Source organism: Notechis scutatus, chromosome 3 (assembly GCF_049901735.1).
Source record: "Notechis scutatus isolate UNSWTSFEM ecotype Mainland chromosome 3, rNotScu1.2, whole genome shotgun sequence".
NCBI classification, from domain to species: domain Eukaryota; kingdom Metazoa; phylum Chordata; class Lepidosauria; order Squamata; family Elapidae; genus Notechis; species Notechis scutatus.
In genome coordinates, this window is record NC_142011.1 from 171,859,890 (window position 1) to 171,887,591 (window position 27,702).

The 27,702-nt window shown below is 36.9% G+C and overlaps 1 protein-coding gene across 5 annotated transcripts in view; it reads right to left on the bottom strand.

The window, feature by feature from the left end:
- The window catches only part of CA8 (carbonic anhydrase 8 (inactive)), a 39,997-nt gene extending 15,895 nt beyond the window's left edge, over nt 1–24,102 (bottom strand). For 3 of the 5 annotated variants that reach the window (XM_087961773.1, XM_087961774.1, XM_087961772.1), the window contains exons 1-4: nt 23,760–24,056; nt 21,247–21,438; nt 17,872–17,996; nt 1,316–1,411 (exon numbers count right to left, since the gene is read on the bottom strand). In XM_087961773.1, coding sequence (XP_087817899.1) covers nt 1,316–1,411; nt 17,872–17,996; nt 21,247–21,438; nt 23,760–23,820 — 474 coding nt within the window. In that variant the 5' untranslated portion in view covers nt 23,821–24,056. Of the gene's footprint in view, nt 1–1,315; nt 1,412–17,871; nt 17,997–21,246; nt 21,439–23,759 lie in introns of all 5 variants that reach the window. The other 2 variants (XM_026692331.2, XM_087961775.1) reach the window with 2 other exon arrangements.
- Between the last annotated feature and the right edge of the window lie 3,600 nt (nt 24,103–27,702).

Sequence of the window (27,702 nt, forward strand, 5' to 3'; positions counted from 1 at the left end):
TAGGATATGCAGCGCTTAAGAATCAAGTGAAGAGTTATTTTCAATTAAAGTAAAAATACCTACTCCTCCTGCCAAAAAAAGATTACATTGAATCGAGAATGGGATGGAGTAATACGTTAAAGAGATTTATTTAACAATTTAACTTTCTGAGTAATTCCAAGGTTAGATCTGAAGAAATTGGATAACAGCTTCCAAAGCAATTATAGTCCTTTCTGCACTAGAGCCATATATCTTTCCAATCAAACTGAAGTCTACAAGGAATTTAGGACAGGGGAAATAGAAGTCAAAAAGCATTCAAATATAGATCATAAAGAAGCATTTCTAGTTGCAATTCACTATTATACGATAGGTAGTCCATGACTTACAAACACAATTGGAACTGAAATTTTCCTCATAAGTCATTGCAGTCGTAAGTTGAGTCGGAAGATCCATTTTTAAAACAACAAAAAATCAGTGGGTATTAAGCAAATCACCAGGTCATTAAACAAATCCAATTTCCCCTTGCGTATTCTTTGCCAGAAATTGGCAAAAAATGTTGCAAATCATGATCACATGACCACAGGGCTCTACAAAGAGTCATAAATATAAGCAAACTGCCAAGCACCTGAATTGACATTATCTTGAGGGGATGCAATGGTTGAAAGTGCAAATATGGAACATGAGTTATTTTTTTCTAAGATCATCATAGCTTTGAACCATAATTAAGTGAATGTCCATAAGTCAAGGGCCATTTGTATCCTGTTACTTGGAAGTTCACAGCAGTTCCAGACATGATATGGTCCATGATCCCTTCACTCTTCTAAACGTCTCCTATATTTCTCTTCTAAGTTGGGGAGCAACACAAAACTCAAAACTACTTTAAGGAACCCTGTTGGGGTCCCAGAGAACCCCCATAATGAAATTGCTTCTGAAAAATGTAAATTTATTTTTTTTGTCAGAAGAAGAAAGAAAATGGATAATTCGAAAACCTAATAAACCTTTATTGAATAAAGATCCCAACTTATCACAACCTTAGTAATTCCATCCTGGTTCATCTGCACAGCATGAAAAGATGCTGAATTCAGTTCACCAAAGTTCAACTTTTATAAGTTCAGTTTATTCACACAAACTTAAGTGGCATCTGAAGCTTGAATGAAAGGAACTCAATATGCCAAAAACATAGAGTATAATTGACATAATGACAGTCTGCTTTTGTTTCTGTAATAGCTGTTGAAGGGAGTAATTGACACCCATAGTTTCACCCATCACGGTTGTATTACAATGAAACTGCAATTAAGAGACAATAAATGATCATGGCAAAGAGAAGGAAAATTACCTGCACAAATAAGGCAATAATGGCTATGCCATTCTTCTTTCCAACTGCTTCATCAATACTGTGATACATGGTAGTGTTCCAGTGGATCAGATGAAGCTGGAGAGAGACAGAAAAAGAGGGGAGGGGAGAGGCACAAAGATCACTTGTAGCAAAAAGACACTGCATGGATAAGACATTTTCCAGCAGTTGCTGGTTAGAAGCCCTTGCCAAGATCATTTTCACATAGTAACATTACAGGGCAGATAGTCAGCATAAAAAAATTAATATGTAAATAAAATAGAAACTGTTTTTGAAATGTTTCTATTTTGTCTTTGCACACAATGACCTAGAATCTTCTAACATTTTAATGAAAACAATTAACAAAAATTGTAAAGCATTGCCAAACATCCTAAAAACAAGTGAACTACAATTAAAACAACAACCTAGTAGCTGTAGCACACTTAGCATAATAAAGGCATTTATTAATGTTTTTACAGAGTAGTTGAGAGAAACCTGTTGGGATACCAGGTAGATTTTCCAGAGGAACACGTTCCAATTTGATGGGGTGCCAGACAGAAACTTAACAGATTAACATATAATCAGAGTTGGAAGGGACCTTATAGGTCATCTAGTCCAACCCCCTGCTCAAGCGGGAGACCCTACACCATTTCTGACAAATGGTAGTCCAATCTCTTCTTGAAGGTCTCAAGTGATGGGTCTCCCACAACTTCCAAGGGCAAGCTGTTCCATTGGTTGATTGTTCTCATTGTCAGAAAGTTTCTCCTTATTTCCAGAAATGATCTTTTCCAGGAGCCACTACCTGATTCTTCCAATAAGATCAATATTTAGATAGGTTCAAATGCTGCTATTCAGAGGAATTGTGCTCATCTCCATTTCAAAGCCATTGAGCCAGAACTGTGTGAAGATGTTTCTGCAGGTATGTGGCCAGCATGACATCATGGAGCACTGTTACCTTCCCACAGAAGTACTGCCTATTTATCTACTCACATTTGCATGCTTTTGAATTGCTAGGTTGGCAGGAACTCGAGAAAGAATGGTCCCATCGCACAGCTCTCAGATCTCAAACCTGGGCTGTCAGCTTTCCAACTGATGAGCCTAGCATCTTAACTGCTAAGTCACCAAACTGCCCCATCTACTAATGGATGTGTATAAAAACCTCTTTTGATAATTTGCAAATCAAGTTAGCATAGGTCATAAAGTAATAATATTAAATGAATTTTAATCAAATGCATATTCTAAAGGCAAAAATGAACTGCACAGCCTTTCAAAACTGGATGTTTAATTCAAAAATTTTCACTACTATCCAGCTCACGGGTGTCAAACCCATGGTGTCACATTGCCATCACGTGACGTTTCACAATTTTTCTCCTTTGTGGAGCTGGGATGGGCATAGCCTGTGTGTGACGCACCCAGCTCACAGGCGGCCAATTTGACACCCCTGAATTCTAGCTGGATATTGGACAATGAACATTAGTAAGTCATATTCATTGTACAATTTCTTATAGTATCAATATATTTTAGAACAAAAAGAGAAATATTCATATTACACAATATACAATGTGACAGAAGGTGCTTATCACTCAGCTTAGCATTCAGAATATGTTAATGTGATTAATGAATTTAAAGAATCAAAATATATTGTTTGATTTTGTTCTTTTCAATTATTTGTCAAGTTTTAAAACTACTGATATTTTTTCCTTCTCTCAATGCTAAATTATTCATTTAAATACCAAATCATGTGTTGACATTTCAGTCTCCATTTCTTTTTAGTATTATGCTAGCAAAAAAAAACCACCCTCCTGCAATAAATCCTGTCTGTTTTAAGCATATTTTTAATTAGCATTTCTCATTGTCCCCACTAGAGGGCACTCATGCTCTCTGTCTATCACATTAAATAAAAAACAAAACAAAGAAAAAGTTATTTTTCTCTTTTGATCTTACAGACAGATCTACAGAAAGAAAATCCTTGCATTAAAGAGTTAAGAGTCTAGACACAAATACTATTGTGAAAATAGTGTTCTCTGTGTGTCTCCAACTGTTATCTTTTTAATGTCAACATATAGAAGAAAGAAAGTTGTAACAATGCTATGAAAGACAATAGTCAAGTTTATATGGGCGATTTTATGCATGTTACTGGATAAATCCATGGAGAGAGCTAGCATCAAATTCACAGAGGTAAATTGTTGCAAAGGATCTTTTTCTCTCTTAAATAGAAAAATACTGCTTGTAAAGAATTTTAAAGAAAAAGTGAAGTAAGATATTTCATGTATTTATTTTAAAAAGAGCTATTTATGTCAAATTGAGACAAGAATTGCAATGTATTTTTAAAACAACTTTCATAACTAATTTTTCAGTTTCAGTTTGTGACTGATGGTACCTGATCATTCCAAATATATTTACTAGATTCATTGTCCTACAAAAAAACATGATGAAATTTGTTTTTCCATCAAATTTTTAGAAATTTACTCCCCAAAAGAAGATACTTCCAGGAAAAAAAAAAGTACCTTCTGATTGCAGTCAGTATTCTAACTGAAGTCATGGACTACAATAGATTCATCTATGGCATTATATTAGTAAGAAAAGAGAGGAAAAGGCCATTCTGATTATTTCTTAGAGGAAAAAAATACAACCTGGTCAACTTACCTCCTGATCTTATAAAAACATTTCCTCCCTTAGTCTATTCAACCGTTTGACTTTTCTATTTTAAACCAGAATCATTTTGAGGAAGTGGCCTGGTTCACTTATCATAGAAAGCCATAATGGGACCTGTTTGGTTGGTTATAAAGGAACTCAGCCATTTTCACTTAATGCATAATGCTTTAGTCAACAAACCACTCTGCTAAAATCCAACCAACAGAATATCAATAGTTTGCTTAGAATATTTTCCTCAACTCTGTGCCCTCCCATTTAGTTGGAAACAGAATTCATAATTTATTTATTTATTTGAATTCATTAGCTGCCCAACTTCAATTGATTAATCAGAAAACCTTTGAAGAAACCAGGTTTTTAGATGATAAACCAAACATTCTTTAAACATGGATGGATGGGTGGGTGTTTGGTTGGATTAGAATAGAATTAGTCATCTTATATATAGTCATCTTATATATAGTCATCTTATATACTCTGAAAAAAAGGTTTTATCTATTCAAGATGTCCTTAACTATGTCTCCCCTAAACCCCATACTGTATTAAAATATTGTGGCTTTGCTTCCAGAAAAAGTTCCCAGTTGCCCAAGTGATTCTTGAATCCTATAGGGCTATTCTAGTTCATGTCTCTGTTTTACATCCAACTTAGTTCCAGTTTGAGCTCTTACATAAACCTTCAGGAATCAATAGATGAACATCTATCTGAATTGCATGACCAGTGGGCCCTGGATGAAATGGATTACTGCAACCCCTTTCAGTCAGAACTCAGGCCTGGGCATGGGATGGAAACTGAATTGGTCACTTTGAGATGATTTCTCAAAGTGTCTTTGCTCTCCTTGAGCTTTCAGTGAGCTCTGATAGCATCAACCACAATATCCTTCTGGATCAGTTCTGTGGGATGGGAGTCAGTATCACAGTATAGGGCTGGTTTTTTTTCTTTCCTATGAAGCAGTCCAGTTACTGATGATTGGGAGTGAGGTCACACCTGTAATTCCTATTATGTGGGATGCTGCAAAGTTCAGTAATCTCTGTTCCTATTTATCATCTACATCAGGGGTGTCAAACTCGATTTCATTGAGGCCTCATCAGGGTTGTGTTTGACCTTGGGGGGGGGGCTGGATTGGGCATGGCCACGATGGAAGTGGCCAGCTCAATGTCACTTGTGTCAGGGGTGCCTGTGGTGGCCCGAGTGCTCTATCAGTGAAAACGGAGCTTGTGCGGCCTTCCCGAGCTCCATTTTCACTAGTAGTGGGTTGCAGGAGGCCGTGTTAGCTGAAAAAGGAGCTTGGGAGCCTGTTTTCTCTGGCAAAAACACCACATGCCAGTCCTTCGCTATTTCTAGGGCAGCCCCATGGACCAGATCTAAGCACACCATGGGCCGGATCCAGCCCGGGGCCTTGAGTTTGACACCCCTGTCGACATGAAGTTAATGGGTAACATCATTTCTTGTCATGGGATGAGTAATTACACTGATAATACCCAATTATACGTTTCCATCCCTGTTGAACTAAGCAATGACATTAATGTCTCCTCCAAATGCCTGGAGGTTAAGGGGATCTGAATGGGAAACAGTAGGCTTTAAATGAACCCCAACAAGACCGAGTGGCTCTGGATTTGGGGCAATTTTTTATCTGATATTTTACCAACTTTGGCATGGATGGGGTTGCACTACTTCAGACAAGAAACATGTGCAATCTAGGGGCCTTCTAAACTCATAGCTCCTGCAAAAGGAGCAAGTGGCAATCTTGGCTAGGAGGGCCTTTGCACAGCTTTGTGTTGTATGCCAGTTGCGCCCCTTCCTGGACCACAAGGCTCTGCTCATAGTCACTCATGCCCTGGACACCTTCTGACTGTATTATTATAATGTGCTCTACATGAGACTGCCCTTGAAAAGCATCTGGAAGCATCAGCTGGTAAAGAGTGTGGCTGCATGGATAGTTATGTGCATCCTAGGGTGGCACACTAATAACTTTGTTCCACAAGATGCACTGGCTGCTGGTTTGTTTCTGCATACAACTCATGGTGCTGGTTTTGACCTTTAATCCCATGTTATCTAAGGAACCACCCTTTCCCAATGACATCTACAGATCATATCAGGTTAAGTAGGAGAGGTATGCTCTGGGTCTCATCTACCAAGTAGCTCTATCTGGTATACCTTTTCGGCTCTGGCTCCTGCTCTTTGGAACATCATTCCCTTCCCCCAGGTGAGATTAGCCTTTCAGAAAGTTTTTGGAACATGGTTTATCCGGAAACCTTGGGGATCTTGTGGGTAGCCTATGAGTAGGTTGTATTGTGCCTAAATAGTTTTTCTCCTGCAATCATGCTTTTTATTTATTTTTATGTATACTGTTTTAAGTGTTTTAATGGTTGTGACCTTGTTTAAAGTGTTAGTTGTACACTGCCCAGAATCACATCTAGTGAAATGCGTGTCCATATAAATTTGCTAAATAAAAAAGGTTAAGCCATATTATTTCTGAAATACATACCAATTTAGAGATATTTCAAGTAATTGCTTTGGGATAAACCAACATTATCTTCTTAATGCTTCTTATTAGAGATTAATACCAGCAATGTTTCATAGTAAAGGTAGCATAACTTTCTTGAATTATTTAATTCACATTTTACTTTGTTCTGTATATTTAATGTTACTTAATAGAGAAAAAGCTATAATTAGTTATTTAGCTACCTAATATGAAGATAATTTTGTTTGAAATATATACTTATATAAAACTCTGATTCAATGCAGGCATGTAAATGAGTAGTAAGTGAACCAAGTCAATATGTATGTCTCACTGGTCTGAGGAGTACATATTCTTTCAAAGAACAAACTCATATTCCAAGAAAAAAGCACATATTGTCATTATGTTTCACTCAGTCATGCATCATTCGCACTATTAAAATAAACCAAAGGCACCAGGAAAGCAACTAAAGGCTGCATACAAATTGTTTAAGGCTTTGATGTATGGTCATTATGAGGTTACTAGGAAAACACACACACATAGAAAACCCTGTAGTTATTATGCTCATTGATGATTATATTTTGATGAATACACAACTTTTATCTCACATCATAATCATATTTGAGAAAAACAGGTATGTAGGCACTTGTGCTTGGATTCATCTTGAGCAACATTAATTTGGAAGAAAATAAATGGTCCATCTCCCTACAAAATTATTTTTTCAAGGAGGCCTTCTGTGGATCAACACAGAATAGATTAGCATGGAATCAGACTTTGTCAGCTTCTATAGACTTCAAATCTTACTTGAGTAAAATTTGTATATGCAATTTGCCCAAATTAGTGCTTTGCAATGTGATCTGGCTCATGCTTATTTAGAAAATAAATGCTACTGTTTTTAAACTCCCAAATAGTTGAATATGCATTTGCAAAACATTTTGCTCTTCTGTTTCCTTCTATCGCTAATTTCTATTTTTCCAAATATAAATACGTAAGCATTAAACTTTTTCCCAACCTTAAAAAAAAAAAACCAAAACCCTGAGTGATGTCTCTTGAAAAAAAAAAAAAAGAACACATCAACATTACTTTTTATTTCTGGGATAGTCTTGTGATACTTAAGTGATAAACAACAGAACACAAAAGATATTTTTCCCCATTGCTAGAGAAAATAACTAACCTGTTCTATCTGGCACTGGGAACACAAAGGAGAATGAAGAGTGCACAGTTTCTAAAAGACCTCAAAAATTAAATATAAATTTAATTTATATATAAGCTTCAACTGGTATTGAGGGATTTTTTAAAAGGAGGTGCTCTGGGTATGCATTTTTATACCTAAGATGGTCTATCATTCATACACAAGATAAAAAAGATTTTTATTGGTTAGAATAAAATATATTTGTTTTTTCAAGAATGTTCAAGACATGCAAAGAAAAAAAATCAGGTGATCCAGCAGGAAACCCTACATACAGCAGAAAATGTATCCAAGTAATGCTTTGGATAATTTATATGGATTCCAGGTATCAAATACAATAGCTAGCAGAGAATGTGTTACCTGAAATAAATATTGTACAGATGCAAATATGATGTTCAACAAACATGAGATTATGTACATTTGGAGGAAAACATTTAACTTTTCTCTAGCAAGCAGGTAGCAAATTATTATTTTTTCAATGTATGTTAAAAAGGGCTCAAAGACGGCTGACAGCCTGTGGCCACTGATATGACTAAAATCCTAGAATAACTGAGGATGCTTTGTATTTTATCCAAGCAATATCTTTTATATCTAAATAAAATGGTTCAGTGGGTGACAGTCCTTTTTATAGATACTCAAAAATACAAATAGGTTTATTTGTCTTTGGAAGTTAGTTTTCTCATACAAACTAAAGAACAACGTTTTTTTTTTAAAAAAAACTCTTGTTTACAAGAACGTTTTTTACAATTTACTGTTTTTCACCCATGTTTCCAAAGAATGAGAATTCATCAAACAAAAGAATTATATTAAGTCCTGGGGCCAGACTTTCTAGCTTGTTACCAGCAGACACAGGGAGAAATTTAAGCAGGAAATGCTATATTGGGTCACATGCTTGAACCTAGACATCCAGTTATACAAAGTCAAGATTGCCATGTAACCTCTTCTTCCTCTAAAGGTGTCTTAATGACCACACCTTCTAAAGAACAGGGACAGACACAATGCCTTTCTCATTTCCTTCTGCCACTCACAAAACAGCCTGTGCTGTGACAAATCTACATGCAGCAATGCACCAGTGACAAAATCACAGCTTGCTTCCTCTTGCAACACTTCTGAAAAGCGGCTTAAGATTGGGGGGGGGGGGAATCATCTATACAAGTGAGACAAAAAGAACACATGAAATTTCTGCAGGTCTTTCAAATCTATGGACTTCTCGTGGTTTAGAGGACTGTTATGACCAGAACTAATGGTGAAATCTGCTTCACAATTTTTCCAAAGTCTTCATCCCCTAAAGTGTTTTTTTTTCCCCTTCAAATTCAATTAAAAGTGCTTAAGTATTTCTTACACATTTCTCTTGAGGTATTGCTATTTTATTTACTTGATTGCAAGTATATGACATAACTTGAATGGAGACATCTAAGTGCAAAAAAAGGGACAAATCTAACCCTTCCCTCTGGGGCAATTGTTTATTAGAAACAAAGGCAAACAATAAATAACTATTCTTCCTGCATGATTAAAGAAAGAAAAAATATGGAAGGTAAAATAGAAATCACATATAATATATGAGCATAATATCCTTCTGAAAGTATAAAACTGTACTAAAACTAAAATGATTTGAAGAGTCTTTCCTGTTGCTAAATAGACATTGCTATTTCATTTAATAAATATTTGAATTGGCTTCAGTTATAACCAATTTAACAATTTATTTGAGTTTAAGTTGGAAGTAGTCCCTTTTCTCAAATAAAAGTGGCATCTATTACCTACAGTCTGTGTAGTGAGCTGAGTATTTATTCTAAACCAGTTGAGTAAGTAGTGCTGAGCTAAGAACAGTGAATGATAATGAAACTGCATGTCTACACATTGAGGAGTCACTTTATGATGTGAAACTTGAATACTCAATCTCAATTAAGGTGATTTAAAATAATTTATACCAGCTCTAAACCACTAAAAATGAAAAAGGCATAAAATAAACAACTCTATAACTAGTATATGTGCTGCTTAAGAAAACAACCTCCTGGTTTGTCTTAATATCTAATGCAAAGATACTTTGCATTAAATAGCAAAGGAAAGGAAGAAAGACAGGCATTAACCATTCATTGGCCATCAAAGAGAAAGCTTTAGAAATAAAATACAAAGTAAAATAAAACCAAATAGGCAAATGTAAACTTCTATTCCTTCTTTGCTTTAGAAACCTCCACAGGTTGCAGCACGGGCATAATTCTGCTATACTAGACTGAAGTAGTGTTGAATCAAATAGATTTTTGTTACAGTTTGCTCCCAACAATCTGGGTCCTCATTTTACTGACCTAAGAAGGATGGAAGGTTGAGTCAACCTTGAACTGGTGAGAGTCGAACTGCCAAACTGCTGGCAGCTGGCAATCAGCAGAAGTAGCCTGCAGTACTGTATTCTGTGCCACTGCAGCTCTTAAAAGATAGACTATCAGAAATATGAATATCAGGGGTGGGCTTCAAAAATTTTAGCAATCGCTACTCTGCCCGGTTGCTGGGTGGGCATGGCCAAGGTGGGTGTGGCCTAGTCGGCCTCCTGCACCATGGAGGGGGGCATTTTTGCCCTCTCTGGGTTCTGGAGGCTTACTTCAAGCCTCCGGGAGGGTGAAAATGGCCCCCTAGGGCTGCAGAGGCCCTCCGGAGGCCCATTTTTCACCCTCCCTGAGACTCCATGCGGGCCCTGCACTTACCTGGTATCCAAAACGGGCCATGTGGGGACTCCTCGGAGGGGTGGGATGGGCGGGGCAGGGCCAACCAGGAGTGGGATTTGATGGTTCACCAAACTAACCATAAAATTAGCTACGGGTTTGTCCAAACCGGGGCAAACCAGTAGCAGACTATCCCTGATGCATATACAGCTATGCTTAAATATGAACAAATCATCCAAAATCCATCGAAACCTACTATTCTTATTTTAAGCTAAGTCTCATTTGAGTTGAGCTCATTTTCCATTGACCTTATAGACTCCTAGATGTAATTTGCCCAGATGTGGAAGATTTGTCATTTCTTACTTCATTAGCTAGCCCAAGCTAATATTTCCTGATGGTCAGTAATCCAAGTACTTATTAGGTCAAACCCTGCTTGGGTTTTTATTTTTAGATAAGCCAATATTAGTTAATGCCACCATGTGGGTGGGCAATAATCTTTCTGCAACTATCAAATATTAACAGAAATATGTGCAAACTTTAAAATTCTCCTGAACACCTCACCATCATGGGTTTAATAGAACACTTTTGGAAATAAATGAGAGCCAACAGGAGTTAAGGCATCAGGTGAGAAACTGAGAGATTGTGAATTCCACTCAATCTTTAGGCACAAAACCAGCTGGGTGACTTTGGGCCAGTTACTTTCACTCAGCCTAGGCAGGAAACAATTGCACACCACTTCTGAAACATCTTGTCAAGAAAAAGGCAGATTCTGAGAGTCAAAGAGTTCTGTCTGTGTAGACAAAGCCTCTCCATGAAATGGACACTGAGGTAAAGGACAGCTTCTGGATATAGTAGCCAAAGGCATGAGACTAATCTGTGTAACTCATAAGCTGTCTTGTCTTAATGCAACCTTCCAAATGTGTGAGCCTTCCAACTCCTGGAATTCTTAACAAAACCCATTCTTCCCTTTGTAAGCACTACCCAGACTGTAACGGGACAACATCAAGGACAGGACACAACTATAGAATTCACTGCCACCAGACATAGTGATGATCATTTCCAAACATACGTACAAATGCAGCACCTCCCTGCAACCTTTTAAAGCAACCACATCTTTTCCCGGGATCATGCGAGGGCACAGCTGCTTTGAAATGAGCAGACAGTGCTATATGAAGGATCCTTGGTTCTCTCTGAGCTTGCTTGTTTTCTTGCCTACGTTTCATTACCCTAACAAGGTAACATCATCAGTGCTAGTGTACTTACTACCATAGCACTGATGATGTTACCTAGTTAGTGTAATGAAACATCTGTCAAAAAACAAGCAAGCTCAGGGAGCACCAAGGACCCCTCATTTCAATCCTGAACTACAAATATTCTCCTTTATTGATACAGTGCTAAATGCCTGTTTCCCACACTTCCACACAAGTGCTTTTTGAGGATTAAAATGGCCAATCACTTCTATAGCTGAACAAAGATAATTAGCCTTCTGCAGGTGCCTTCTTTATTCTTATAGGTGTGATACATAATTGTTGCATGGCAACTTTTGTGAACCTTACAAATCCAAGGACATAGCAGCACAGAATTTTTAAGACAAAAGTGAAAAAGAACTGCATGGCTATCTGCCCAACACATAAGATAGAATGCTAAATTGGCTGCCCTGGGACAAAGCACTTTTTGTACTGCTGCAGCTGACATGGCAGCATTAAATCAGACTGCCAGGCTGTGAAATCAATGAAACTTCCTTCCATGTTAAATAGATTTGGAGCTCTGTGTTAAGGGTCAATACTAAGAACTTATCTGAGTGATTTTATCACTCAGGGAAAAAAGTTGTGAAAAAGAAAAGAAGATTCATTCTAACAATATGTAATAAACGCATTATTGAATAAAATATATTACAAAGATGTTTCATGAGATCATATATATGTAACAAGTATCCTAGATTAGGCAATTTGTCCATTAAATTCTTATTGTCTGATCTAGCTGGCAACACTTTTCCACAGTAGAGGTTTTTCATGATATTTGTTATTTAGTTCCTTTTAACTGGAGAATGAGTTTGGAAACTTTTGTATGCAAAGTGCTATTTTATATGCCCCTGAGCTGTTTTCCCTTGTCCAATAACTAATTATTTGGTTCTATGCAAAGTGCAATCTGCATCCTTGCTAGATAATCCAGGAAAATTCAGAAGGACAGGTCTCTCGCTAGCTATGCTTATTGTTTTCCAAAGTGGAGGATATATTTATTTACATATAAGCAGAATAAAGGACTTTGCATCAGATTACAGCAAGCTTTAGCTTGCTTTTGATAGAATCTCCCTCCTTTTTTTAGCAATAATGTTGAATACTTTTATTTCCTATTAATTGTGTTTGATTCTCAGAGACTCCCTGGACAAATCCCTGCAGTTTTCTTAATAAAGTGTTTCAAAAGTGGTTTGCCATTGCCTCCTTCCTAGGGCTGAGAGAAAGCTCATGGTCATTCAGCTGACTCTGTGCCTAAGGCAGGACTAAACTCACATTCTCCCAATTTCTAACGTGATGCCTTAACTACTATGCCAAAACAGCATTCTAAATACTTTTTACAGAGCAATAAATACTGAATACTTTTAGTAATGCTTCCTATTATATACACCGGGTCTCTTCCTCAACAGCCTTTTTCAGAAAGCAGATCAGTTTATTTGTATTGTGCTGAGGCAAAAAACAAAATGGCAGCTTCTCTCTAGTCCACCTACTCAACCTTATTTTAACAGTGGGAATGGATAGCATTTTTTGCCACAACAGGGGCAGCAAAATAGTGCTAGCACAAATAGCTCTCGACATAGCGAATCACAACTGAGATGCAGCACATCGTATAAAGCAGTCAAGGTTCTATGAACAGAATATTTGTGTAAAATAAATCAGACAAAGCAAACCTACTTCTCTCAACAATTTATCATTGGAAAATAATACCACAATTGTGAACCTTTGATGTACCAGTATCTGTTGACTTTTTTTCTTTTTATTCTGTGGCTTAAGGTTAATGGTAAACTTCAATTTTATAAAACAAACAATCTTACTAATCTGTACAGTCTGCAAATATTATATTAGCATCAGCTAATTCAAACTGAAAAAAATATCTGCTGTAGGGGACTTTCTCATTCAGCAACCACTATTGTTCTAAGGGTCAAGACATTAATTATGCTTCTAAATCTGAGGGTGTCTGTTTTTGAATACATGCCGTATTATAAACTGGAGGGAGAATATATTCCCTTTGCCCTTGTCATATTCTTCATCTAAATTGGAAAACCAGTTTCTGCTGTTTCCTGGAGGACATGCAGTATACAGAATTTTTCTACCTGCAGTCAGCCTCTTACACATCTCAGTCAATAAGTATCACACTATTCAGAACACAGATATGGTATTTTTATATCATAATTCAGAATACATAAGATGTTTTCCCTCCCATAGGTGATGCTTGGTGGGAAGAGAAACAAAGCAAAGGACAAAGGACAATCTCCCAATCACATTTATTTATTTATTATTTGATTTATATTGCTGCCTATTCACCCATGGCAAAAAACTTTCCTTAAGTTTTGCTGATTGAGGCTGAAAGGACAGCATCTACCTTTTGATTTGTTCCTGAAATACAATAAGGGCTTGGCTGATGGAGTTGTGCAATTTATAGTCAATGGGGAACACAGTGGGAAGTTGCAAGCCGCAGTCAGCTTGCAAGCAGATTGGCAGGTAAGTAAGTGGCTGCTGGTGACTTGGGGAAATGCCAGGGCATTACTGCTGCCAACTGCCTCAGGGTATACAGGTGGCTGCCATGGGCAGGGGATGCCATAGGTAGCCAGGGTCCTCAGGAAAAAAAGCCACTGGAATGTAAACAACTTACCAAAGCAACATGCAACTTTCTCTGCCAGCTTCCCTTTTGACTTTACTTGTCAGGAGTTGGCAGGAAAGTTGCAAATGGTGACTGTGTGACCATGGGACTTTGCAACCACTGTAAATGTGAGTCGGTTGCCAAGCGGGAGGTACTGTGATGACTGGAACTACAAGATCCTGTCATAAGTACCATCATAACTTTGAATGGTTACTAAACTGATTAACTGAGGACTATCTGTAATTCTACTGTGTGTTCTTTTCAGATCCCAACCCTGAAATACTAAATCATAAATTTCAAGCAAAGATTTTCAAGATTTGCCAGTACATTCATTCATTGTCTTGTTTAAAAATATGGGAGTTTGTTTCTTCCTGTAACAAAAGGAACAAATGTTCTATAAAACTAAACCTTTAAAAAACCAGAAGTTTAAAAAGTATTTTTTTTAAAAAAGTATCAAAAATTTGTTTGTAAAAATTTCTATACAGATGATACTTTAGATGTTTGCAAACATCTGAAAAATAAAATAAATGAAAAAAGCAAGCTAAATGTGCCAACCAGACTGTCATGGATTGATTCTTGGTTTATTACTTTAAAAAAAACTTAAATATCTACTAATATTATCCATCAATTAAATCTGTAAATTATCATTTTAAGGCCATTCACAGACTACTTTAACCTCTTTTTTTAACCACATAGTTAATCTTCTCCATGAAATTTGTTCATATTATTATTAAGCCTTTAAAACAAATTCCACGTTCTAAGGAAAAATACATATTTTAGAAATATAACTATACTGTCATATTATACTGCTATACTGTTGACTCTACAACTAACTAGAGGTTTTAATAGCTTAAGTGTAGACTCTTTATTACACTAAATAAGATAAAGAGATTTATCTGAAGTCTGATTCTCCCATTATAAAACAGTGACTGTACAGTGGCATATACATTACTGGTGCTTTTGTAGAACAGCTTTTTAATATTAATGTTATAAGTGTATATTTTTGTTATATGGTTGACCAATGACAAAGAAGGGCCTTAAGATTTAAAGGAATCTAATTGACGTTTCCCTGTTTCAGTTTTTCTTACCTGTCTGTTGTTTGCTTTTAAGGATAAAGTGGAACTAATTCTGCAAACTGGATTTGACCCCAAATTATTTTGGCACAGAGCCATCCAAGAAGGGTTCAAAAAGGCCAATATGGCCATGCAACTGAAGTCCTGTCCCCTTTTAATGCATATTGTCACAGATTTCAAAACAAGCAGATCTTTGATCGTTCAGTCACGGCCACCATCTTGATTTTTTTTTTTTTTGCTGCTCCTTAGGCACAGAAAGCTAAGAGAACCTGAAGAAAAAAGTGTGAAGGGAAAGAGTAGAGGTGACTAACAGGAAACAGGAGAAAGGAAAAGTATAAGCATCCAGGAAAACAGGAGGTTTGAGATAAGAAATTCTAGATAAGCGGGGAGTTTTGCACCTTTAAACAGAAAAGTCATATTCCATATTGTTTATTCATGTATTGGTATTGTTAATAGTTTGATTGTTGGTAACAAACTGGTCTACCCGGTCAGCATACAATACACCACTAAGCAATGCCAAGAAAAGAGCTAATACGAGACAAACATCAGATTAAGAAATCTATATTTCTAATCTTAGGTGGGGGCAGGAAGATTTTAAACTATTTAGCCCCACCCCCAATTTACAAATCATGCCATTTCTAAGTAGAAAAAAAAATGCTTTAGCAAAATAATATATCCCACAAAAAATAGATAAAGAAGAAAAAAATGTGCTGTTTTTAAACTTATAAATGGATGAAGATAAAATAGCACGATATTTAAAGCCAAACAAAAATGTAGTGAAAGAGTTTGGCTATATTAAAAAAACAACTTAGATGCATGAGGAAACACATAAATATTGCAACCACCATCACAGGTTTGATATATATTCAGGCTAAGCATTTTGAATACTCGCTGCATCTTCTAGATTAGTGTTTCATCATATATGGTCATAGAACCCATGGGGGGGGGTCTCCCAAAACCATCTTTCAGAGGTCTCTGTAATCAAAATTATTTGAAAGATATTGAAAATACTTACAATCTTTAAAATATCACTCTTCTCATTATTACTTTTCATTTGTTAAAAATGGCCTTTTATGAAAATATATTTTATGTTAATATTTAATGTGTAATTATTGCTATTTGTGCATGATTCAATAAATAAATATTCTATGCATACATCAATTTTAATTTTTAATATGGTGAATATCAATAAATATAACCTTTACCAACAAAAGCTCTTTGGCGTCCTCTGTAGTTTAAAAAGTAGGAAGAATTCCTGAAAACTTTTAAGAAACACTGTTCTAGATGTTGCATTTCATTAAAAACTCGAAATCATCTATGCACTAGATGCATACATTATTTTCTTTTTTTTTAATGTTACAAATCCCTCTCTGGTGACCCAATTAATGCAGTGGCTGCCCTCTCACAATGCATGCAGCCTGTGCAGGGTCTGGATGGGGGAAAACAGTACCCTCGGTAACACAAAGTGGCTGTAGATAGGCGGAACTTCAGGATCCAGAGGTTTATCATCTTTAATTCTGGATAGGGTGACATTACTGCAGACACACCTGGTATGCAATTGAGGATTCTCCTATACTCATGACTTCTGCTCAAAGAGTAGATGGCATCATGACTATGAGGGCCTTTGTGTTGTGTGCCCTTTTCTGGGTCATGTGGTCCTGCGCTCAGTCACTCATCTTGTGCTTGGATTATTGCAATACACTCTACATGGGGATACACTTGAAGAGTATTCAGAAAGTGGATACAATTGGTCCAGAATGCAGCAGTGCAGACTGTTTTGAATGCCTCTAGGGTGGCACATGTAGCACCACTGTTATGTGAGCTGCACTGGTTGCCAATCTGTGTCTGGGTCCAACTCAAAGTATTCCTTATTACTTTTAAAACCCTCTATGGCATGGGTTCAGGATATCTATGGAACCATCTTTTTGCAATGGGACTGACCCCTCCCATTTGTGCTGGCAAAAGGGCTAGTGTGAACCCCATCAGCCAAGGAATTTCAACTGGTGGGATCCAGAGGAAAAACCTTTTCTGACATGGCCCTCATCCTTTGAGACATCTTGTCAAAGGAGGTGAGATCTGCCTCCATCTTTTTTAAGGCTTCAGGAAAAGTCTTAAAACTTGGCTACACCGGCTGGGATAGGGCCCTGAAGGAGTTACTGGAAGGAGGTGGTTGGTGCAGTAACAGAGAAGGTATCAGCACTTCTCTACTCCAAACCTGTGATTTTTTTAGTTTGTTTTAATGTTTTGTAGTTTAAATATGTTTTATATTCATAATTATGTTGATATCTGCATGTTTTATCACATTATAAGATGTTCAGAGTTTTCTCAAACCACAAGATGGGCGACAAGTGCAGTTTAAGAAGAGGAAGCAAAACAACTTGTTACTCAAGGTGACACAGAAATTGCTATTGTGGCATGTATTTTTTAGAATATTATTAATGCCAAAGTTTATGGTACTGTTTGTTAATTTTATGACCAATTAATCACACAGAAATAGTTCCAGAGGCATAATCCTATGCATGTAAATTTAAATTCTCTGTGCCTACCTCAACTGACAGTCATTAATTGTTGCTATAAATCAATAAGATGCTGGGTTAAAATGAAACCAACTTGTATTGTGGTAATGATTTAACATTAAGAAAATAAATTCTAAGGCTATGTAAGGTGAGACCACTCTTACCTCCATGGGAAATGCTTTAAAATTAACTGTGTGTTCTGAGCCACGCTGATTTTCTCTGCCCCAGTGAAATCGAACACTGTGAAGTTCAAATTCATGGCCCTGCGGTAACGGGCCTCCCACTAACACTGGAAAAGAGCACAATACAAATTATAGCAAGTGATATTCATGGCTAGCAATGTTTTAAAACCCCTCTCAACAAACAGTTGGAAAATTGTTTCTCTTTGGGCAAAGGTCAAATGTGATAACTGCAGTGGAGTTCACATTTAACACAGTTGGTAGAGCAATAAATATACTTCATGGTTATACTATGGAAATATCATCCAATTGCATTCTTTTATTTATATGTCACCATTTTTCTTAGTGAAATATATACATTGAATCGTCTTTATGAAAACAAACTATCCTGTACAAGAGGTCCATGTTTTACTATGTGATAGTTGCCTTGAGACTATATTTGGCCATTTGAATACAAGAGGGAAATAAGTAGTAACAAGCAGTGGCTGGACACACACATTACTGTAACCCACAATGTAATTTGTTTGGCTGTAGCTTCACATATTGTCTGATTTCAGCAACTGAGGCTCATTCAACCAATTGTAGATAAAACATCACACTTGAGCTCCATGTGTGAGTCTTGCTAATATGTAACAATAAAGACTGATTAGCTATTCAAAACTATTTGATAGAGAGAAGCAACAGGAGGCAAGTAAATCTGATGCATACATTCTATAAAATTGTACTGAGTACAATTCTCAATTTAAAATTTTAGAAGCCACCAGCAAATGAGAAACCATTTTGGATGTCTTTCTCCCTAGACAGTTCATATAAATATACTTGGGGGATATTTTGGAGTATTTTAAGCTGTGTGTTTCGCCTTTGTGTTAAAACTATACAGTAGTAAATGCATGCAAATGTTACAAAGCATAAATTAGTCTTCAATTACTTCTTTCCAGTCAGACTCAGAAATAGCAATAGCACTTAGATTTATATACCACTTCACAGTGATTTACAAACCTCTTAGCGGTTTACAGAGTCAATATATTGTCCACACAATCTGGGTCCTCATTTTACCGACCTTGGAATGATGGAAGGCTGAATCAACCTTGAGCCTGGTGAGATTCGACCTGCCAAATTTCAGGCAGCCGGCAGTCAGCAGATGTAGCCTGCAGTACCGCACTCTAACCACTGCGCCACCACGGCTCTTATGTTGCTCAAGTTTCTCATTAGAAGTTTGGAAAGTGAATTTTTTTAACCAATTTTTCATAAATATTGTGGATGAAAAATGAGACTGACATTGTAACAGTATATTTTGAGGTTTTCTGGGGAGATTACACACACACCCAACTAGTAAGTAGTTTGTTTTTTTTATTTTAAGCTTATGGAGTTTTGTTTATTACATTCTGCATAACAAAAAAACAAAATAACTGTCTTAGAAGGAAAAATTGTTTGATAGATTTAGACAATGTTGAACTTTGTAATCTTACTTCAGCCTGCAAAAGAGAAGTGTCATTGACAAAGCAAAATACCAGTCAGCATTAGACCTGGTACATAAAACCATTGCCTTTAGGGCAGACAGTTTTGACTCTTTTTCCCTTGATAACAATAACAAAAAAACAGATTGGTAAATTAAAAGGGAATCTGTTAATTTTGAGATCAACAAATTTACTGCATATTTACTTCATATATCATATTGTAATAAGGCCACTCTTTTAAAAAATGGGGTAGGGGGAAAATGAAATCCTAAATTTCAAATGTTCCTTTCCTGCCAAACAAGCCACCCAAAGTATGTGTCTATTTGAATTGCCTTCATCTATATGTTTCAATAGGCTTGACATTCCCCTCTTTTAACACAAATCCAGTATCTGTACATATGCAACATATGCCTCTCTCCAATTTGTAATTGCTTGAGGTATGGTGGGCATAATTTTTCCCTGATTTCTGTTTGTAATTTTGGAGAATATCTAAAGTGGACTTAAAAACTTTCCTGACTCAAAGCTATAAGTTACCAGGGCAGTATTTCTTCTAATCATAAGATTTCTTTTTTTCTAACCCCAGCTGCCTCATATTATTTAGAACATTGCCAAGAATATTATAAACATTATTTTTATATATATAATCAACTCTGAATGCTGGCAAAGGAATATTTGTTTAAAATGTATACTAGAGAGGGTAATTTTCTGAGCTCTTTTCTGTTTGAAAGAGATATAAGATTCATATCTCCTATTTGCACACACATTATTATGTATGTTTCCTGGTGAAGTGAGGTCTCATTCCTTTCACTCCCAGCAATCAGCCATCTCCTTTTCCAAGCGATCTTTGAGTTGCAACAATATATGGCTAATGTCTCCATGAGGCTCACAGGATGCCTTTTCCATACTGATCACACATGGGTTATGTACGTGAAAGCAAAGAAGTAGGAATTCAATATTCTCTAAGCAGGCATTCTATAGATATATTGAACTATTGTTCATGATGCTGAAAAGTATGTCCAAATGCTGAACTGATAAAAAAAAATCAAAGGACTTAAGTTCAAATAGTTAGAGGCCATCAATTTGGTGAAGGGTAGCTGAAGTACTGCCTTTCCTGAGTCCCAGTTTGACAATGAGAATTAAAATGAAATAAATTAAGAGCCCTGATAATCAAGAATGAAAGCCTTGAGCCAATCAGTTATTTAATACATGGAACATCCTTTTCCTTCACTCTTATACTTTTTACCGCACAACCATAAAAATTCAGTTCTGATTCAGTTCAGTTCAGAGTTCAGATCACAGACCTTGGCTCAGTCTCTTCATAAATGTACTATTAATGATTGAATTAATGTATATGAAAGAAAGGAGGATTCTGATAAACTGGAGCAAGTTCAGAGGACAATAAAGCTGAAGAGAATAAAGAAAAATTGAGAAAAATGCATAACGTACAGCAATATGAAAACAGAGGGAGAATTTTATGGCACTGTTCATGTATATAAAGGGATTCTGTACAAATAAAGGTTCCAATCTCTCTGAATGCAGATTATGAAATTCATTTGTGTTAGACAAAAACAGATACTGAGTGAATGTTAGGAAAAATTTCCTCTCAAGTTAAAAATAATTTGACACTGGAACAAATTACCAGGAGTATCCCCTACTTCCTAGAATGGATTCAAGGAAAGCCCAGATAGCTCTTTGACAGGAATTCATTATTTTAGATTACTACCATGAGCAGCAGATTGGATTTAATGCCTAAATTCAGTTCTCTGATTCAAATAGAATATTTCTCAATTTGTTGCTACTGTTGATACTAATGATAAGTAACATAATTTTAAAATGAAACAATGGGTGCTGTATTCGTTTATCCTAAAGCAAACAAAGGAAGTAAGTAGTGAAGAAAACATACTTGATTTGGTCTTTAAGAGGATCTGAACTGAGTGTCCATCATTGAGGATCTCACAATCACGGCATACAACATAATTTGGTGATAAGTGTACTTTCAGTAACAATGGGTCATATTTGGCCTCTCTTGAATTCAAGTTAATAGGAGATTGATATTCTCCATTTGCATCAGGAAAGATTAGTCCCCACTCAACACCTGAAAAAGAGAATAACACATTTCATTGAAATGAAAGTTAACAGTTTTTCTATACGCTCTTAGAAAAAAGGACTGTGACAAGATTTATCCTGTCCTGCTATACATTTTTCAAAGTTTGTTGAAGATAGTTGTCACAAGATCAGAAGTAAACAGTCTGACATTAGACTAGTCCAAACAAGAGGCAGGTGGAAACTGTCCCTCCCCTCCAAATGAAAGTAGCTAAATTAGTTAGACCACAGAGGCAAAAGGGTGCAACACAAGAATTTAATCTTGATTTCATTATCAACAGGGATTTCTTTTATAATAGCTTCACTTCTGCCTTTTCTAGATCACATTATCAAGAGAATTAAGACAAAATCCCTTGGAAAATGAACCAAAATTATTTATACGTATCATATTTCAAGACCAAAACAGGGTCAACGTTTTTAACTCTTCAGTGAACATTTATCCAGAAGTCTGCTTCTTTATATGCAAATAGCAGCTTCAAAGTTATGGTCTGCATAAGAGCTACAACATTTAGAAAAATGGCATTTTCCACCTGCTCAATGCCAGCAATCAACAATGCATACCAACAAATTTCAAAAATGGTTCTCTAGTGCAAAGATGCATTTTCATCCACTATGGTCCAGCAGTTCATGCCAATATTTTTTCTTAAGAATATTAAATGCACCATAATACAAAATAAAAATGCCAAATATTTCTTTAGGGAAAATAAAAAATATGTGACAAAACAGCTCCTGTTCTCATTTTCAATTCCTATTATCACAATCATTGATCAGAAATAAAAAAATGTATATTCAGTTTGATTTAAATACAGGTCAAAGAGTACTCTAGATTGACATGACCATCAATTTATGAAGTTGGAATTAACTAAAAGACTACAAAACAGTGTCATTTCTGACATTAAATAACTTGACAGGGATCTACGAGTAAAATTCCAGCAGGTAGGTTAAACAGGAGACAGCCAAAGAATCCCTAAAATAACATTGTAATAACACATGAGCTACTAATTCCTATTATCTTTAAGCCATAAAAATGTCATTCAGGTATAAAAACTGGAAATCAGGATTTTAAGAGAAAGTTTGCTTAGCCTGAGTAAAAGGCATGAAACATCACAAAACAGGGAATACATTTAAGCTGATTAAAACTCTTTTTAGATTAAAGGAAAGAATTAAATTCCTTTTTAACATCTTCTCAAAGGTGTTTTTCAAAAGGCAACTAGATTTCCTTGGGGTTTTTTTCCCTGTGAAAACATTTCACTTCTCATCCAAGAAGCTTCTTCAGTTTTTCAAGGAATAAAAACCCCAAGGAAGTCTAATTGCCTTTTCAAAAAAAACCTTTGGGAAATCCATGATCTGGGTGTTGAGAATTTCCATAGATATTTAATATCTTGATTTAACCAAATAAACTTTTATAGTTTTGTATAATGCTTCCTTCCCGTCGTCTCAGAAAATGTACATTTTTAATTTTTCACCACAACCACAAAAAGCAGCATCCATTCAAAGAGAGAAGCAACCTGGAATTAAGGAGAAACTTCCTAATAGTGAGGACAATCAGTGGAACAGCTTCCCTTCAGAAATCATGGGTTCTTCATCACTGGAGGTTTTTAAGAAGAGACTGAACAGTCACTTGTCTGAAAGGGTATAGATTAGAATCTCCTGCTTGAGGAGGAGGCTGGACTAGAAGACCTCCAAGGTCCCTTCCAGCTCTATCCCATCCTAGCCTAGCCTAGCCTATTCCTGCACACACACACAATTTTTCACTTAATCCAGCCTGAAAAAGAATCAGAATCCCAACAAATCCACCTTATCTGCTATTTTGTTTTCTCAGTCCTCTATCACGAGATCACTGTGTACACAATATCCCATCTACAACGCTGGCTCCATGCTGCCTTGAAAAGAATGATCTCACCTTTCAAAATGCACAGATGATTTAAAAAAAACAAAACCCGAGGGATTAAAAATCCCTTCCAGGGGCCACAGCAGTTGAAAGTAGAGACTCGGTCATGCCAACGCCACACGGCAACGTGTTGTTAAAGCGGTTCAGAAGCTTTTTGTTTTATCTCCAAACAAACCCCTCACTTTTGGATGCAGCTGGCTTCACCTGGCAACCTTTCCTTTTCGTCGGAAGAAAATTGCTTTATCGAACAGCCCCAGACACGACAACGAAGGCAAGTATTGCACGTATTGGTGGGGGACAAGCACGTATTGGTGGGGGACAAGAGCCTTTCCTTTCCGCCTTCTCCCACTCCCTCCCATTCTTCAGACTGGTCGCAGATTACAAACTCAACCCAGCCCCCCACCCGGCCGCCTCCTGCTTACCTTCTTCGTAGCCCCAATCCACACTCTCCTCTCTCTCAGCGACTTGCCCCGATTCCTCCATAAAGCTGCCAGCTTTTTCCGCGGTTCGCCGGCGCTCTCAGCAAGACCCCCGCGCGGAAGCCGGCTCTCCGCCTGATTGTGTGCCTGGACTGAAAGCACAAACCGGCACTTTCTTGGCGAACTGCTAGGTTGGGACTGTGTGAAGACAGGCAACTTGGCTGCAAAGAGACGTGTTCAGAAGGCGGTGCCTGTCTTGAGACGGCACTGTTGGTGCTCGTGCGCAACTAGCTGTGTCTGCACCGTTGCTTAGGTTAAAGGCGTTAAGGAAAGAAATGTCCATGTCAGAAGGTCGAAAGGGTAAAGCGATGCAGCCTAGAAAATGTGGTGAAAAAGAAGTTGGAAAGTGTGGCCTGGATCAGTCGTGAACTAACTAAAGTTTTTTGTTTTTTTGTTTGGTCTTCCCTATTCCAGGAATGTTTATAGCTGCCTCTTAAATTGTAACAGAGGAAAGTTGTTTTTCAAGCCTAGAAATGTTACTAGTTTTTTAAACTATAAACTATCTTCAATCCTAATTTCAGTGGTCAGGAATACTCATGCCAAGGGTCTGTAATTATCTAATATTGCACTGTATTGTTTCAGACAACCAGCTTCTCTGTTTACATAGTTTGGGCATAGAATTGTCCTTTTACCTGAGTCAAATCCCAGAGATCTTTCCCATTATCTGGGCTCACCAGACTATTTGGGATCATAGCCTTCTGAAGCAGTAGAAAGCAAAAGAAAGCTGAACTAAAATTGTAAGCACAGTCCTGTGATTTTTCACTTTGTGGGTGCTTTGCTAATGATCAGGTGCCAGTTCTACATGTGGTCACTAAGCAAAGTCTACCTATAGTATATGCCAGAGAAGTGCTATCTTTTCATCTCTGAGTTGTCATAAAATAATAGCATGAAATAGTCTGCCTCAATTCCCTATCCTTTTTCTATTGCATCTATTCTCAGTCACTGTTTTTTGGATTTTTCAGACACTACTCATAAGATACAAAACAATTGGTTTAATCTCTGGCTGTGGGATTCTTTCTCTCTCTCCAACATGACTCCTCCAGTTAATGATGGTCCTATCCATTCTGTCTAGTTAATGATGCTCCTATCCATTCTATCCAGACACAAATTAGGTTTTATTTTATTTTAAAAAAGGATTCACACAGGGATTTGAATCAGAGTCAGTAACTTTTGGGGAAAATATTTTTATTTAGGACTTCTCCCCAATCATTTCACTACAGGCATGTTTTCAAACTTGCATAAAACCAAGTATGTCATAAACTTAAAATGAGCTAACACAATCTAGTGCAATTATGTTAATCTGATTGACCACTAACACAGTAGCAACCTCAACTATAGGTTGCAAGCAGGAACAGTGCTTTCAAGTAGTATTGAAACCTGATCAATCTCTTCCTGCCAAAGCTGATTTTTAAAGGAAGAAAGTGTAGCACTTGTTTATTTATTCATCACATGTCATGCCCCTAGTGGAGACTGACTCTGAGGGGGAGGAGGAACAGCCCACAGGGAGTGGAAGTGTGGCTCCGGAGGTTGTTTGGGAGGAGAGGGCCTTGATCCTCTTCATGGGCTGCAACTGTGACAACTGAATAAAAGTACAGACCTGTGTATGGGCAAACAAAGCGTGGAAATATGTCTAGTTGATGGTTCCTCTCTGAGTTTGGTGTCCTTCCCAGTGTGTGTTATCCGTGGACTTCCTCCAGCCCTTATCTTGCCGGGTTTGTGTTGCTTTTTCCCTTCTTCTTGTAACTGTTTGTGTGGGAGTTTTTTGGCTTCAGTCAAGAATCTTCGGAGCTTGGAAGCAAAGTGAAGGAATAAAAGGGGCTTCACCTGTTTTTTCTGTGAATGTGTTTGTTTTGTATCCCACCCTGGGTCATCACATCTCCACATCACCCTCACATCTAAGTGACTCTGGGCAGTTTACAATGTAAAATATAATGTAAAACAATAAATAAGAACAAAGTTAAAAACTGAATTAAAATGGTTAGGTTAAAATATTAAAAGTTAAAGACTTTTAAAAGGAAGATATATAAAGGGGAGAGGGAATCCCAAAGGCATCACTATGGCAAATTTATTTTGGCAAGAGATGTGGAGTGAGATAGGACTGTTTTTAAAAAAATGAAAAGACCAAAAGCGATAAGATTCTCATAATACTATATCAATGATGTAAAGCAGGGTCCACGCGGTCCGTGGTCGTGAACAACTTACCGGGCGTGGGGGGGCCCTCTTTTGGAAAAAGCAATTGTCAAAGATGGGGCGAGCGGATTTCGGGTAGAAAGCCTTTCCCCGGCTCACCGAAGCGCGGCGCTATTTTTTTGGCGGTCGCCCGTGACATCACCGAAGTGTTTTCGTAAAAAGGCGGGCCCAGCTGGCCGGAACCGGGGGGCCAGCGCGCCGACCGGCGGGGAAAGGTTGGGGATCCGATGTAAAGGATAATAATGAAAGATATGAAGTGACAGAATGTCTACAAAACAATATCTTTATAGGAAAGAGAACAAATTATAGAGGAAGGAAGGTAAAATGGAAAAACATAAATAAATCAAGATTTATCATAATGAAACTGTCATCATGAGACGTTGGAAGATCATCTACCTAACTGAATTAATTCAAAGACCAGATGGGATTCCTGAAAGAATTAGGGAAACTCATTCACTCATTTAACTTTAATTGTTGTTACCTTTGAAAAACTGTACATATGTGAGAGAAACTGCAGAATCAAGAAAGACATGAAAATGCTGGAATAAGATTTATTACAGCTCAGTATATTCAGAAAGGAATAAAATGGAAAGTATGGGATTCAGTCTCATACTTAAGAAGATGTGTGATTGGTGTTGCGTACAAGCATATGATTGTGTGCATACATACCTTTGTGCATTTACATTTGAGATATATATAGATTGGCACATTTGATATCTGTCTGTCTGTCTCTCTATCAATCTTTCTATCTTCTCCCACATATAAACTCTCAGGTACAATTCCTATTCAGGAATATTATCCAATAAATGTCATGCAAACTCACTTTATAATGTTTATTTAAATATTTGTGCTTAGAATTGTTTGAGTACAAACATGCACTCAGTTGAGACTTTTTTTTTTGTAGCAACATTACAAAGGAATCACTCATCCTTCACCTCATAAGACTGTAATGGGGCAGCGAAGGGAACTTGGCTGGGACATAGCAAGTGCTATAGGCAAACAAATACAGGTCATGGAAGGCATAAAGTCTCCTTATAAATTATGTCACTATAACCTGCAACATGTTGAGGAATGTGCAGAGGACCAATTAAAAGAGATGTGATTGCATACGGCTACAATGGCCTCTAAAGGATAATGAACTAATAAAAATATTGGAGAAAGATGAAAGACCAATATTCAAGGATTGTGATTTCCCATCTCCGTTTGACAGGAATGACCATTCCACAATAATCCCAAAGCTGCATTACAGTTAGATCCTTATTTGAGGCATATCTTTAGCATATTTAGCTTTAGATTATCTTTGAAAGAGTTTTTGTAAGACTATTCTTTGCACAGTCAAGACAACACTTGGAGGAATAGTTTTTATGCAGTGCTATTCTCCATCCAAAATAGTTCATATATGAATATAAAGAGGATTTCCTTGGATAGATATACAAAAACCTGTAACATAAGTCTCATATTGTATACCTTATCAACTGACTTGTTTTTGAACATACAAACACAATTGCAGTAGAAAAGCATTTTTGTACAAAATATGAGTCCAAGAAAAGAAACCCAATTATTTTTCTTTAAATAAGTGTTCGATGAGTTAAAAGAAACAAAAAAACTTTACACAGAATTAGTTGAAAGATAAGGAAGAAATTATAATGAAAAACATCCCAAACTCAACATAATTATGAGGCAGTGAATATTATGG